This window comes from Drosophila arizonae, chromosome X (genome assembly GCF_054131065.1).
Source record: "Drosophila arizonae isolate 15081-1271.41 chromosome X, UAZ_ARI_1.0, whole genome shotgun sequence".
Classification (NCBI taxonomy): domain Eukaryota; kingdom Metazoa; phylum Arthropoda; class Insecta; order Diptera; family Drosophilidae; genus Drosophila; species Drosophila arizonae.
Window position 1 is genome coordinate 5,384,113 of NC_142927.1, and position 13,221 is coordinate 5,397,333.

General features: G+C 43.5%; 4 protein-coding genes across 4 annotated transcripts; 1 reads left to right on the plus strand and 3 right to left on the minus strand.

Moving 5' to 3' along the window:
• Positions 1–330: 330 nt before the first annotated feature.
• Positions 331–2,010, minus strand: Tcs4 (Threonyl-carbamoyl synthesis 4). The gene is made up of 2 exons (XM_018016136.2): positions 1,737–2,010; positions 331–1,678 (listed from the first exon to the last, which is right to left on the minus strand). Exons 1-2 carry the CDS (start codon positions 1,916–1,918, stop codon positions 643–645), a joined length of 1,218 nt encoding a protein of 405 aa, XP_017871625.1. The 5' UTR covers positions 1,919–2,010; the 3' UTR covers positions 331–642.
• A 314-nt stretch (positions 2,011–2,324) lies between these two features.
• Positions 2,325–5,433, minus strand: LOC108619516 (Golgi resident protein GCP60). The gene is made up of 4 exons (XM_089475362.1): positions 5,126–5,433; positions 4,620–5,047; positions 3,129–3,683; positions 2,325–3,060 (listed from the first exon to the last, which is right to left on the minus strand). The coding sequence occupies exons 1-4, from the start codon at positions 5,217–5,219 to the stop codon at positions 2,635–2,637; spliced, it is 1,503 nt and encodes a 500-aa protein (XP_089331488.1). The 5' UTR covers positions 5,220–5,433; the 3' UTR covers positions 2,325–2,634.
• A 138-nt stretch (positions 5,434–5,571) lies between these two features.
• Positions 5,572–7,721, plus strand: LOC108619511 (putative RNA-binding protein CG14230). The gene is made up of 4 exons (XM_018016134.2): positions 5,572–5,911; positions 5,975–6,258; positions 6,323–7,421; positions 7,480–7,721. Exons 1-4 carry the CDS (start codon positions 5,719–5,721, stop codon positions 7,647–7,649), a joined length of 1,746 nt encoding a protein of 581 aa, XP_017871623.2. The 5' UTR covers positions 5,572–5,718; the 3' UTR covers positions 7,650–7,721.
• A 663-nt stretch (positions 7,722–8,384) lies between these two features.
• On the minus strand, positions 8,385–13,211 carry meso18E (Myb/SANT-like DNA-binding domain-containg protein meso18E). The gene is made up of 4 exons (XM_018016132.2): positions 13,072–13,211; positions 10,258–11,342; positions 9,354–9,422; positions 8,385–9,284 (listed from the first exon to the last, which is right to left on the minus strand). Exons 1-4 carry the CDS (start codon positions 13,072–13,074, stop codon positions 8,708–8,710), a joined length of 1,734 nt encoding a protein of 577 aa, XP_017871621.1. The 5' UTR covers positions 13,075–13,211; the 3' UTR covers positions 8,385–8,707.
• Between the last annotated feature and the right edge of the window lie 10 nt (positions 13,212–13,221).

Sequence of the window (13,221 nt, forward strand, 5' to 3'; positions counted from 1 at the left end):
ACCCACAGAGTTTGACGAGTGCTATGAGTTAGAAAGAGATGCAGAACCAAAACCTTTTTGTGGGTTCATTAAGTATACTTTCTATATATAGATTCATGAAGTATTCTTTCTATATATAAATCGAATGTCATCTATACTTAGGCTTGCTGCCCAAGTGTATTGTCCAGTTATTTTTAAAACTTGTCTTAGGTCAGGGCTACACATTGAATCAATCAGTATATATGTATGCGTATGGGACTCCAACAGTCATCGTATATTATAAAGTTGATTCATCGTAAGCTGTTTTGCTTAACTCATTATCAATTACTTTAGTGCCATACCATTTATATATTTTATATATCGGATCGGACTTTGCTATAATGTATATGACAAAGTGGAGCGTTTTCTTTGTTTTTATTGATTACTGTAGAGTCTTTGTTCTTAGCTCTATGACTATCAAAAGTTAAGTACTTAAATAGTTATTGCAGTGAGCGTGGACATAGGATGAATCGTACAAATATACGCATTATATGACTTGCTATACTAACTTCAGATGACTTAATCAGCATTGTCTGCATATATTAACAAAATCTTATCAGTTTTATTACTTTTATATTACAACAGTTATGGTATATAGATTTCTCTTTTAAAGATCGTGCTCGACTAGAGCGGTTTAATCCACTTGCATTTGATGGCCGCCAGTTCTACATCGGCAATCATCGACTGCTGAAATCCAGCGCTGCCTGCTACGTCGATTTTGTCAATGTCCAGTCGCAGGCTCTGATTCGGATCTTGGAGTAACTGCTCGATGCCATGCCAGGCAATCATGACTCCATTGTCGGAGCAGTAGAGTTTTGACGGTCGATAGCAGCGGCAGTTGTAGGCGCTAGCCAAATGCTTCAGATTCTCAAAAATGGCATCATTGTTCGCCACGCCCCCCGAGATGACAAGTGTGGGCGGCGCTGCTCCAAAGAGCTGCCGCTCCAAACAGTACTCTAAAGCACGTTGCGTCCGATGCATCAGATGGCGACTGACTGCATTTAGGAGACCCGCACAGAAGTCCCGATAGTTGCTAATGATGCCATCTGGAGGTGTTCGCTCCTCGCGCTCCTGCTTGCGTATGGCACGAAAGGAATTATTCTTGATGCCCGCAAAGCTGAAATTACAATTGCGCTGTTGCGCCAATGGCAATGGAAACTCGAATGCAGTCGGGTTTTTGGCATCCCGAGCAGCATGTTCGATGGCCCGCCCGCCATTCCACAGTCTATACTGTGGCAGCACATAGAGCCGCAGACGTCGTGCAATCTTATCAAATGCTTCGCCGGGTGCATCATCCAGTGTTTCGCCAAGCAGCGTCAGCCGACCAGGCCCATTAACCATCGCCAGCTGGCTGTGGCCACCGCTAATGAGCAGGCAAAGATATGGATAACTTATTTCAGTCGGATGCTCCATGCGCGCCTGCAAGGCATGCGCCTCCATGTGATGTACGGGCAACATAGGTTTACGATGGCGGCGTGCCAGATGACGGGCAAAGCGCAGACCCACAATTAAGCTCAAGGGTAGGCCCGGGTGTGTGGTCACCGCAATCCCGGTGAGCTGCTCCGGCTGCAGTTGCGCCTGCTCCAAGCACCGCTCATAGGCAGCTGCAATGCGCGCTCTATGAAGATCCTGAGCACGTGGCGGTATAATGCCGCCGTAACTGGAAATTTATATATATAAATCTATTTCTTTTATTCAGAATGTCAAGTATTTGTTACCGCGTGTGAAACTTTTGCTGAGACTCAAGCACATTGGCATGCACCCGACCGGATGTGTCCACTATGGCTATGCCTGTGTCATCGCAGGAGGTTTCAATGCCTAGCATATAGCTGACCAAACGTTGGCCAAGTCGACTGCATGGAGCTGGATATTTAGGCAATTGCGATGCGGCTGCATACATAACACAAATTTACCGGCTTTTCAAATTAAACAACAACAACACATGATAAATGTAGTGCATATCTGGCAGCGTTGCCTTGTTAAACAGCTGTTGGCGCGCATTCAAATTATCTGGCAGCACTGACTGTTGACTTCTGGCAGCGCTGGTTTTATCAACACGTTGTAAAAGGTTGAAGTTTTGCATAAAAATCCAATGAAAATAAATCTAAACATAACAAAATAAAAATGATATGTTAGCTGCTACAATCTGAGATTCTCAAGCTGCAATCGTACGATAGCTGTCAACCAACCCACATCTAGCACATCTGGTAGCGCTGGCCGTTGCACCATTTCAAAATTCTTAGCGCCAATTGTCTTCCCTCTCTGTCCCTCCCTATATAACGGTGGTAAATAGACTTTGTTCGACATTTTTTAGTACATATTAATTTATTTTGAAAACTATATAATAAATAATAATGATTTAATCAGCTTGCAAGTGGAAAAGTGTAGTTCCTAAAATGTTGCATATGCACATTATGTATACACACCCCACAACATAAAACACGCGACGCACATCCTTCCTAACAGCTTATATGACTTTCGAAATTCATAGAAATATGTCTAATATTTTGGACTATACACCCCCAAATATGTGTATGTATAAGTATGTATGTATGTATATGCACTTGGTAAGTGTAGACTAATACTAGACTCCTTTCGTTTTGCTTTCCTTTGGCCCTATCGTTCGTAGTAGACGCGATAATAAAGCGTTTTGGAACGCCAAATGCTGTAGCTATTGTCAAATTTCAGCAAGTAAACTCCTTCGCCGGGATACGAATGCGAGCCCACATAGACCTCGTTGTAGCACTCGCGCCGATATATTGGCACAATAATGGAAATGGGTGGCTTGGCAGCCATCGCCGCAGCTTGGGCGTCCAGCGTATTGCGGTCCTGCGACATGGAACCCGACTCCAAATCCTCGGTGGTCGATAGATAATCCTCATCCAGACACTCGTCGTCCTCATCGCTATCGCTAACGTGCACCGTCACCTCGCTGGTAACTGGCTTTGCCCACTCAAAATATATTCCGAAACCAATATCGTAATTGTCGGTGGCAAATTCCCAAAAAATGCATTTGCCATTCATATTTGTAGGCACGCGCACCTGGAACAGGAAACAATTCATGATCAGTCTATAAGATGATATATTTATATATAACTATATATACGCACTGTAACCGTATCGCCGTGTCCAATGGTAATGACGCCATCACCATCGCCGGCAGAAACTTCAGTCTTGAACTGTTCGATATCGGGCCGCGTCCATATTTTGGCCGGACGTATCATCACATATTCACTGTATTCCTCGTTACCCTCGCCCTCGAGCTGCTCCTGCAGCTGTTCGGGCTGCTCTTGCTGCTGGGACTCGAGCGTGCTCAGCTGCAGCGTATCCATGGCCTGGACGAGATCTGAATGGCCAGGACTGTTGTTGACGGTGCTGCTGCTGCCGTCGCTGCGGTTGTTGATGTTATTGTTATTATTATTGTTGTTGTTGTTGCCGCCGCCAGCAGCATCACCGCCGCTGTGTTCCTGCAGCTCCACATGCAGCAACGTGTCCTTGTCCTTGTCCATTTCCAGCGTTTGCTGTTCCTCTTGACTCAGATTCGATTGCATTTGGCTCTGCAGATGTAGCTGTTGCATGTACTGATGATAATGCTCCCGTTGCAACTGATGTATGAGCACAGCCTGCTGCTCAGGATTGCCAGGAAATTGCTTCTCCGCGTACAGCTGTAAGGCAGATAATAGGCCACAAAAACCAAAGAGAATGGTTAATTTATTTACTAATGAAAAGGAGTGTCCTTGAATATTTCGATTATGTCTGACCCAATTTAGTGTTTTGTGTGAATGTAAATGGAACAATAACTGTGACTCTGACTGTGACTGTGACCTCATTCGAGCCGCCATCGTCGGCAATTAGCATTTATTATTGACGTGTTTGTCAAGGCCTAGAAGGATGGGTACACAACAGGTGCAACAGTTTGCGCCCACAAGGTGTTGGCGACTCTGTTATTGACTGTGAGATACCCTGTAGATGATGTTGAGGGGATAAGGAAAGGCAGCCAATAACCGTATATTCATCATATATGTATGTCCAGTTCAGTTCACTATTCTTGAAAATTTCTTTAATACTTATTCATAAACAAGACTTGATCAGACCTCAAATATATGACTAGCTCATATGAACGGGTTCCTTTTCAAATAACTAAACTAGTTCTAGTTAGTAAATTTAGTGGTTCATATGTAACATTCTTTTGCCTTATAGGTCTTAGGTACTTTTAAGCCGGCTGAAGCTTTAATACCTTTCTATTTTATGCATGAATTAAAACTTAACAAATATTTTCAACGCTGAAATGGCTTAGCACAGTCTTGAAAGTTTTCAATAACTTTTGAATACCTTCAATTGAATTCGTCAGAGTTGATTCAGTAGTTGCTTGAATAGTATCACAGAAGTTACCTTTGTTTCACGATTTAGCTAATCCACATAGAATATAAATAGTTATCTTTTGCTAAATACTAGATAACATATTTATATAACATGTGTGAGCAATTAACAGCCACTGTCACAAGCTCAGTCTCAAAGGCTGTTATGGCTGTCTGCCGACACGTAGTGCGTACGTGGTATTAGAAAATCGATAGCGTGTGCCGCGACAGTTAAATGATTACCTTAAATTGCTGATACGTTTGCTTGTTGAGTGCGTCCTGTAGTTGGCGTCGCTGCAATTCCTCCTTGTAGCCCTCCTCTAGCAGCTCCTGCTGCTCGCGTTCGCGCTTCTCGCGCGCCTCCTTCTCCAGTTCCATGCGACGCAGATCGGCCTTTAGATTGGCATCGCGATTCTGACGCACCGCCTCGATGTAGGGACGAAAGGCACTGCACATTGTGTCCAAAAGATCTATGAAACCCTCCATAGCCTGCTCTCTCGTGATATCACCCAACAGTTGCCAGTGCTGCTGTCTGTCACGTCCGATCACGTCGAGCACACCAAGAGCCGGCGCACGATTTGTATTGAAAGGTCCCAAGGCGGCCTGTTGTTTGAAGGCGATCAACTTGAGATTGTCCTCGTAAGACAGATGTATGGCCTTGCCAGAGTTTTCTGCAAAACAAACACGCATGTAAGCCATAAAAATGCTAACAAATTACAAGACACATCATAACAAATTTCTGCATTTACGTTTGTAGAAGGTGAAGGCGAGCCGATAGAGCTCTAGCAATGGAAATCCCCATTTTTCCAAAGTCGTTGCACTGCCAGCTCTGGTTTTATCCATTATCTTTTTATTTTGTATCTGTAAAAATTGCGCTCCAAAAGATTTAGCACAGAAAACAAAAATAAATAATAAAATCTGACTGTGTGTGTATATGGAGATGTGTCTTTGCGCAAGACATATCGAATCGTAACGATAGTTCAATTAACGGCACGACGAGCATGACAAACTATCCATTTTGACTGTGCCGAAATTTCAAATCAAGGTCTAGATTATTTAAAGAATTGAAAAGCCTATACATTAAAACAAAAAATAAATATATACAAAATTATATATCGAGACTAACGTTCGATATCTCTTCACGACTTCATCTCCAATTAGATCACATATAGAACAGCACCTGCTGACGTCAAAAGCCCAATAATCGATATGTTCTAAAATAAAGTCATTTTACAGCACTGACCGCCAACAGCTGTGTTGTTTTACCTACACGTGCGCGTATTTTATATTTTTTTTTATTTTTAAATACTTAGGTTTTTTTTTATAAAAACTAACTATAAGTATGAGCGGCACGCGTTTCTTCCTTGCCGACTTACCGGCGAGCACAACAGAGAAGGATCTGCGTGGCCTCTTTCAGGATTATGGCCAGGTGCAGCGTGTGGAGCTAAAAACGAAGGAACAATTCGTTGATTCAGGACAAACAATTCCAAAAATTATTGCATTCGTGACGCTGCAGACAGATGATGCCGAATACTGTATGTAGACGCAGATGGGCACTTTAACTGAAACTATAAAAAATAATTGCATTTTAATTGCAGGTCTTAACGAGCTTAATTGGCAGCGCTTGCATGGTAGCCAGTTGAAGGTCTCCCTGGCCAAGGAATCCTTTTTGGATCGTCTGAAGCGTGAGCGTGACGAACAACAGCAGCAGGAGCAGCCAGCGTATAGTGAAGCAAATCAAAGTAGTTCCCGCCTGCTGGTACAAAATACGCAGAACAAACGGCGCGTTTTTGGCGAACACGAGGAGATCAACGATGATGAAGTGGCGCCTGAGCTGTTGATAACCAAGAAGCGTGCCGCCAACTCCATTCACAATGGCAAAGTGCGTCACAAACTGTTTATATTTGGAATTCGAAATGCGCTTAACTCGTTGCCTCCTCTTGCAGATTGTCATCCAACAGGAACATGATGTGAAGCCGCTGCACATCATCGAGCAGCAAAAGAAGCCCAGCACCAAACAGCTGGATGCCAAAGCCTCAATTGCAGATTCAAAGCGCAAAGAGTCGCTGAATAAAATGAAGCAGCAGCATCAGCAAAAGAAGTCGCTCATTCAGCAGGCATTGGCCTCGGCCGAGGCCCCAACATCGAAGCGCATCAAGTTCAGCGATGCCGAAGAGGACGAAGAGGTGGAGCAGATTAAGGTGCAGAAGCCAAAGGGACGAGATCTGTTCGACGATGAGGATGGCGATGAGCAGGAGAAAGAGTTTGTCCTGCCTCAGCACAGTGGCAAAAAGGGCGAACGTCTGGTGGAAATGCAAAGTAAACAGAGCTTGGATCCCAGATTTCGTATAACAGCCAATTTTGTGGGCGAAGACGACGACGATCAGGAGCAGGATGAGCCAGAGCAGACGGAGAACCCCCAGGACAACGAGCGCGATTGGCAGATGGGCATTTTAGAGCAGGTGATTGGCCGCAAAATAGACACAGCCACTGCGACAGCGGCGAAGGTGGCCAAAAATAAGAAAATGTTGCGCTATGATCCGGCCAAAGAGGAGCACCAGAAGATGGTGCGTGTCAAGGACAAGGACAAGGAGAAAGTCAAGCAACAGCCAAAGCAGAAGAACGAAATGGCGCAGACAGAAGAAGAAGGTACCAAGCCAGCGCCAGTCTCACAGAGCTCCTTCTACGTGGTCACAGATACGCTCAAGGAATCGCTGAAGACGCGCGGTGAAGGCTTCAGCCTGCTGGAAATGTTTGGCAGCAGCCATGAGGAAGCGGTTGCACAGCGACAGGATCAGCTAGAGAAGCTAGGCCATGAAAAGATATTGGTCAATAAGTCCAATAAACTGGGTCTGGGTCAGGTGAATCCATTCAGCTACGACTCTTCCGATAGCGAAGATGAGGAGCAGCCGCAGGCCAAGGAAGAGGAGGAGGAGCAATCGCAGGTGGCTAAGGAAAATGAGAAGCCAGGCAAGCAGAAGAAAAAGAAGCCGAAAATCTTTATAGAATCTTTCTTTATACCGAAAAACGATATCAGACTTAAAGGTATGAATCGACTACATATGGTGAACAATGTGTCTTTAACTTTATTTATATCTTGCAGAAGGTGCCAAGTTCTTCAAGTCGAGTACAGCAGAGCTGGAGAACGAAAATTATGACCAGGTTAAAAAGCGTCTCAAATTCCTCATAACCAAGAAAATCGCAAAGACACAGAAAGGTCCAGTTGGCAAAACTGTCAAGAAAAACAAAAATAAAAAGCGAAATAAGTTTTAAACAAGATTTTTAATTTAAGTATGAAGCGCGCCTTTGTATAGCCATTTCGAAACTAAATTGAATATTGGCGCCGTCTCGTATATTTGATTACCAGGGCAGCACCACTATCGATACATATGCAGCTCATTTATCGATAGGATTTTCGGGTTTTTTGTTAGCGGAAGTGTGCACTTCTTGTAATTGCAAGCAGCGTTGAAATATCGTAAGCACTAAAGCCAACGGCAGCAGTCACTTCTTGTCTAAAACAAAACTTGCAAATTGAAAGAACAAAAGTAGATTTTTGTTTGAAAACGATCTAGCTGTTGCAAATAACTATTAGAAGCTTGCTTCCATGATCTTATAGGTGGCAACGCTGTTGTTGATCTTGTTGATGGCAGCCATTTTGAACGGCTGAAGACAATACAATTAGAGAATTATTTCTTTCAAAATTTTGGTTTTGTGTATTTAACTAAATTAAAAAAAAAAAAAAAATTGATGTATACATAACATACACATATACATACATATAAATATATGTAGCTGCACAAATGCATTTGAGCCCCATTTTAGCTCCAACTTAAATCGAATAAGATTTGCGAACAAATAAAATTAAAATTACGAGAATAAAAAGGATTAAGAGCGCAGACCAAGTAACAAAGCTATATCAATTACATACATATGCATATGTATATACATAGCTGACATGAATGTATGAATTTGAAAAATAATCATTATTTATGACCACATGCAGAATGATTCGATTATATAGAAAAATTTATATGCATAAGACTTGGTTGCGTCTAAAAACTAGAGGATTCATTGCAGCTTAAGCCTAGTTTAATAATTAAATAGTGCTGGCACAAATATTGCCAATATTATGTTACTTAGACAAGGTTTGCATTTCCTTAAGATTTAAAATTTTTGTTATGATTTTCTTTTTGCTTAAGCACTTGGGGTATATATATATATATATAAATATATATATATATTTTAAGTAAACGTTGCAAAATCTCATTTGATTCCGAGTCATTGGCTCGTCTTTGGCACTGCATTCAATTGTTTTTTTGTTTTTGTTTGGTTTACGTTTCATTTGAAGCGATCTCTTCGTCTGCTCCTATTTCTACTGCCTTTTCTATATCGAGTCCTTTCGTGTCCACTTCGACTATAGTTGCTGCCACTGATTCCGCTTCTACTTCCACTCCCGTTAATTCCGCCTCTGACTCCTCTGCCGCAGCATCTGCATCTATTACGTCGTCTGCTTCGACGCACTTGCCGGGCAAATCTAAAGCCTGAGTAACTGCATCCAAACCCGTTTTCATTGTTGGCTCCGTTTCGGTGGCTTTGCTGGCCACTAGTGTTTGAGCCTTGCCCGCAGCTAACTGCTCGATGGCAATGACTGTGCGCTCGAGCAGATTCATGAAACGCTCCTCGCGTGCATCCATGCGCTTGAGCAGCTCCTCGTCTCGTTTCTCGCGCCGCTTCAGATACTCGATCAGCTCGTAGTTGGTGCTATCCCCATCCGTGGATGTAGACATCTTCCGTTTGCCGCTTTTCAGCGATGCCGATGAGCTGCAATCGGATAGATTATCCGTATCCACAATCACATCCGGATGCAGAATATTCTGATCCAAGCTCGGCGAGTAGAAGTTCTGAGCGCTGCGTAAATTAAAGACAGAAGCGGAAGTTAATGCACATTCGATTCAACTCGATTTGGCTCAATCTTACCCATTGTAGTTGGTTTGCATTAGCTGTATGTCATCCGGATTGAATTCACCTTCGGAGAGCGGCTCGGATCTGGGAGAATAAAGAATTGGGTGGATAGTAAATTGAAGTGTTTCATGTGAAGATCTAAATCAAATTCCAAATCAGGAAGTCATTCAACAAAAATCAATCTATCATCAGTCTCTATGTCTGTTCTTCAATCAGTCTATGAATCAATCACTTATTTAAATGGGAATCAAATAGAAGAGCAAACACTTCATGTATGGTAAAAACAATATTTAATTACTGTGCACGAAACATACGAGTAGTAAATTTGCTTTTCAATCATTTATCAATCAATCATTCAGTTAATTGATAATTTATTAGAGAAATCCTAGACCTCATGGATGTTGTAAAATTGGAACCATACAAAATACTGCTGATTACTATCTACAACTTGTTGTATATGATGCTCTTCAATCATGCTGATCCGTCCATTTTTTGAATGGGAATCACATAGAGAGGTCATCCACTTCATGAGTGGTAAAGAAAAGAAACAACTATTAATTAAGCCAATTTCACTAGCATCCACAATCTCCTCCTCTGTAGTTCGTAAGTAAATCAATCAATCAATCAGTTGAATGAAGGAAGTCAATTACTCCATGCATGCTTTAAAAATGTAGCTACTGCGAAGAAGACAGTTTTACTAGCATCTACAGCTTGATCTATACAGAACATTGCCAGTTAAGTAGCATCTACAGCTTGCTCTTCAGTCAGTACGTCCATCAATCAGTTGAATGACCATCACCTCGTAAGGCTGCTCATCTCATCGATATAAAAATCAGTCAAATCAGTCAGTCAATTACTATGTAAAGGCTCGTCAATCGCTAAATCATTAAACTGAGAATCGCATAGAAAGGCTACTCACTTCATGGATATGTTATTGTCGTTGCCGCTGCTGTTGTTGTGATGCAAGTTGAGCGCTCCATTGCAGTCCTTATCATAATCCGAAGCTTCGGGCGGCTCGTCATGCAAGCCATGTCCGTGATCCTTAAATGCGGCACTGTGATTGAGACTGTGACTGTGACTGTGACTGTGATTGTGACTGTGATTGAGACTGTGACTGAGACTCTGATTGAGACTGTGGTTGAGACTGTGGCTGAGACTGTGCTGTGGCTGTTGCTCCTGCTCCTGGCCATTTGGTTGCTGCTGCTGCTGCTGTTGTTGTTGCTGCTGTTGTTGTTGTTGTTGCTGCTGTTGCTGCTGCTGCTGTTGTTGTTGTTGCTGCAGTTGGGCGACGGCTGCTGCAGCTGCTGCGACGGCGTTCGCCAAAGGATTGTCATCGTACACACCGGGCACGCCCACTTGGCCCACGCCCACCGGCAACGGGGCATTCGGGCAGGGCCCCTCGCTCAGCTGCGTCTCCACGAAGTGATTTGGCATAAAGCCGCGCTCCATTTTACTCGCCCCGCTCTGCGACGAGTCGGTCGAGTGGGCGTGGCTCAGGCTCTGCAGCAAATTGTGCTGATGGGGCGTCAGCGTGTCCTTGGTGAGCAGGACGCCCAGCTCGGCGGCCTGCCTGCGCCGCTGATAGTAGGAGAGCTCATTGTGATTCTTGCTGATCAGAGCGAGGCGCTTCCCATTGGAGCCCCAGCACTCGCCGCGCTGCTCCTCGATCTCCTTGAACAGGAACATATACGGCCAGTTGCGCCGGACGTGCCGCTCCGGATTCTTCTTCAGCTGTGTGTAGATCTTCTTCAGGTTCTCGTACCGATTGCAGCACTGCTTCGCCGTTCGCTTGCGTGCGCTGAACCGGTTCAGCACCTCGGCGACCATTTCCCATACGCTCGCATGATTCTTGCGATTCGACTGGAACGCGCTCTGGATCCTCTCCGACTTGACGATGTTCAGCAGAGCCACCGACTCTGGCACATTGAAGTAGCTTTCGGGAGTGCGCGGCGCACGCTGATGGTGATAGCTGCTCGTCACGGTGGGCGGGGGATTTTTTGTCTCCTGGAAGACAGACAGAGAAAGAGAGAGAGCCAGAGAGTGAGTGAGTGTAAGAGAAGAGAGAGAGAGAGAGAGAGAGAGAGAGAGAAAGAGAGACAGGTAAAAGAGGGATAGTTTAATATTGGTAGAAAATACGGAACAAGGAGATTCTATACAAAGAGACACAGAGAAAGAGAGGGCGAGGTAGGGGCAGGAGGGCTCAAAATGATTGAGAATGTGGGAATTCGAAGCTAAGGAGCGAATGATAAATAGTGAGACGGAGAGGAAAGAAGAAAAAAAAGAAGGAAGTTATTTATCAAGATTCGAGCTGGTACAAAAGAAAGCAAGAGATAGAAGGAGATAGAAAATCAAAGAGAGTTTCAGATCAGTTGATATCCGGTTTAGACAGGGACTAACTTATCAAAAAACCCAATGCTCTAAATTAAGAGAGAATCATTGAGGAGGGGAGAGGAGCATGTATGATAGAGAAAGGGGCGGGGCAATAAGAGCAATAGAAAACAGTGACTAAGAACTATCCTCTATAGGGAATCACCAGGCATGAAGCTCTTAAAATTCAAAAGTCAAGTGAGTCAAAGTGAGTCAAGTACAGAGAGGAAGAAAGAGATAGAGATAGAGAGAGAGAGAGAGCAACAGAGAAAGCAAAAAGAGTCTAGATTAAGTGATGAAACGCATATAACACACGCAAATATTAAGCTTCTCTCTCTCTCTTTATGTCTGGATCTGCATTCCTCTTTATCTCTATCAATCTCTTATACGAAACCTTTCGCTTCTTCGCCTCTTTCATTACCTATAGTATTTCAATTACTTAACATGATCTATTGGCTTGTCTCTCTGTCCCTCCATCTTCTCCTGCCTCTTCCTCTCTCCTTACATAATGAAATTATTTTTTGATTTGAAAGAGTACCTATTCAAAAACTCCGATATTTGTCTACATTATGAACTGTATTACTTCCGTCATACACCCCATATGGATTGCAACAGGGTATCAGCAGTTAGAAACGGGAAAATGGAATAAGAAATACGATTATTGCCAGATTTGGAATACGAATCATTAAAGTAAACTACACGAATTGATATGATCCATGGCTCAGAAATCAACTTGACCCTCACGTAGACCTTCCTACTGATAACCGGCTTAGAGCTCACCCTAAAAAGCTAAAGCAGATCGACTGGCTTTTATATACCCTGGATGAGAGCAGTGAGAGCAGTGGGCAATTAACTTAAGATTTACATATAATTTTATTTATACATATACACTTATGCCATGTAGAGATCAACTATATTTTTGGGAAAATGTACTCTGGGAACTTAAGGTGTTACTTGATGCCCCGAGGCAAGAGACATAAAACAAAATTTGAACTGAGCTCGCGAATGCCCCTGCTGCACCCTCAACTCCAATTGCTGCGCGCGTTCGCCATTGGTGCAGTCAAAATAAAGCATTTATACATAACTGTAATTGCATACATAGCTTTGTCATGTTCATGCATATGTGTTGGAGCGAGAGAGAGAGAGCGAGACCGAGAGACGAAGGCAGACAATCAGGCTAGTTTGGCTAGGAGTTTGCATTCGGCATTCCCGCATTGCAATCGTGCATAGCACGGCGACGGAGAGAGAGAGAGAGAGTGAGAGCGGCAGACACAGCCGAGGCTTTTGCTCGCGCTGCCTCTCTCGCTCTCCCCAAAGAGATTTGCTCTTCGAATATTGTTGTTCTTTTGCTAGGTGCTTTACTTACCATTTGAAAATTTTGTTTGAGTCAGCAGCTTATTTCACAGAAGCGACGGCGTCGACGTCAACTGCTACGCTGCAGCAGCAGCGAGCGTTTTGTGCTGAGAAAGCGTTACGCGAAGATTCTCGCGCAGTTCTCTATTCTAACTTGGTATCC

What these genes read in the sequence shown, in the direction of transcription:
- Tcs4 (XM_018016136.2), bottom strand. Translation starts at nt 1,918, where the DNA reads ATGTATGCAGCCGCATCGCAATTGCCTAAATATCCAGCTCCATGCAGT. An exon ending in CAGCAAAAGTTTCACACGCG is followed by an intron (nt 1,679 to 1,736) that starts GTAACAAATACT and finishes ATAAATTTCCAG; the next exon opens with TTACGGCGGCATTATACCGC.
- LOC108619516 (XM_089475362.1), bottom strand. Translation starts at nt 5,219, where the DNA reads ATGGATAAAACCAGAGCTGGCAGTGCAACGACTTTGGAAAAATGGGGA. An exon ending in CGCCTTCACCTTCTACAAAC is followed by an intron (nt 5,048 to 5,125) that starts GTAAATGCAGAA and finishes TTTGTTTTGCAG; the next exon opens with AAAACTCTGGCAAGGCCATA. An exon ending in GACACGGCGATACGGTTACA is followed by an intron (nt 3,061 to 3,128) that starts GTGCGTATATAT and finishes TTCCTGTTCCAG; the next exon opens with GTGCGCGTGCCTACAAATAT.
- LOC108619511 (XM_018016134.2), top strand. Translation starts at nt 5,719, where the DNA reads ATGAGCGGCACGCGTTTCTTCCTTGCCGACTTACCGGCGAGCACAACA. An exon ending in ACTCCATTCACAATGGCAAA is followed by an intron (nt 6,259 to 6,322) that starts GTGCGTCACAAA and finishes CTCCTCTTGCAG; the next exon opens with ATTGTCATCCAACAGGAACA. An exon ending in AAACGATATCAGACTTAAAG is followed by an intron (nt 7,422 to 7,479) that starts GTATGAATCGAC and finishes TATATCTTGCAG; the next exon opens with AAGGTGCCAAGTTCTTCAAG.
- meso18E (XM_018016132.2), bottom strand. An exon ending in GACAATAACATATCCATGAA is followed by an intron (nt 9,423 to 10,257) that starts GTGAGTAGCCTT and finishes TTATTCTCCCAG; the next exon opens with ATCCGAGCCGCTCTCCGAAG. An exon ending in ATGCAAACCAACTACAATGG is followed by an intron (nt 9,285 to 9,353) that starts GTAAGATTGAGC and finishes TAATTTACGCAG; the next exon opens with CGCTCAGAACTTCTACTCGC.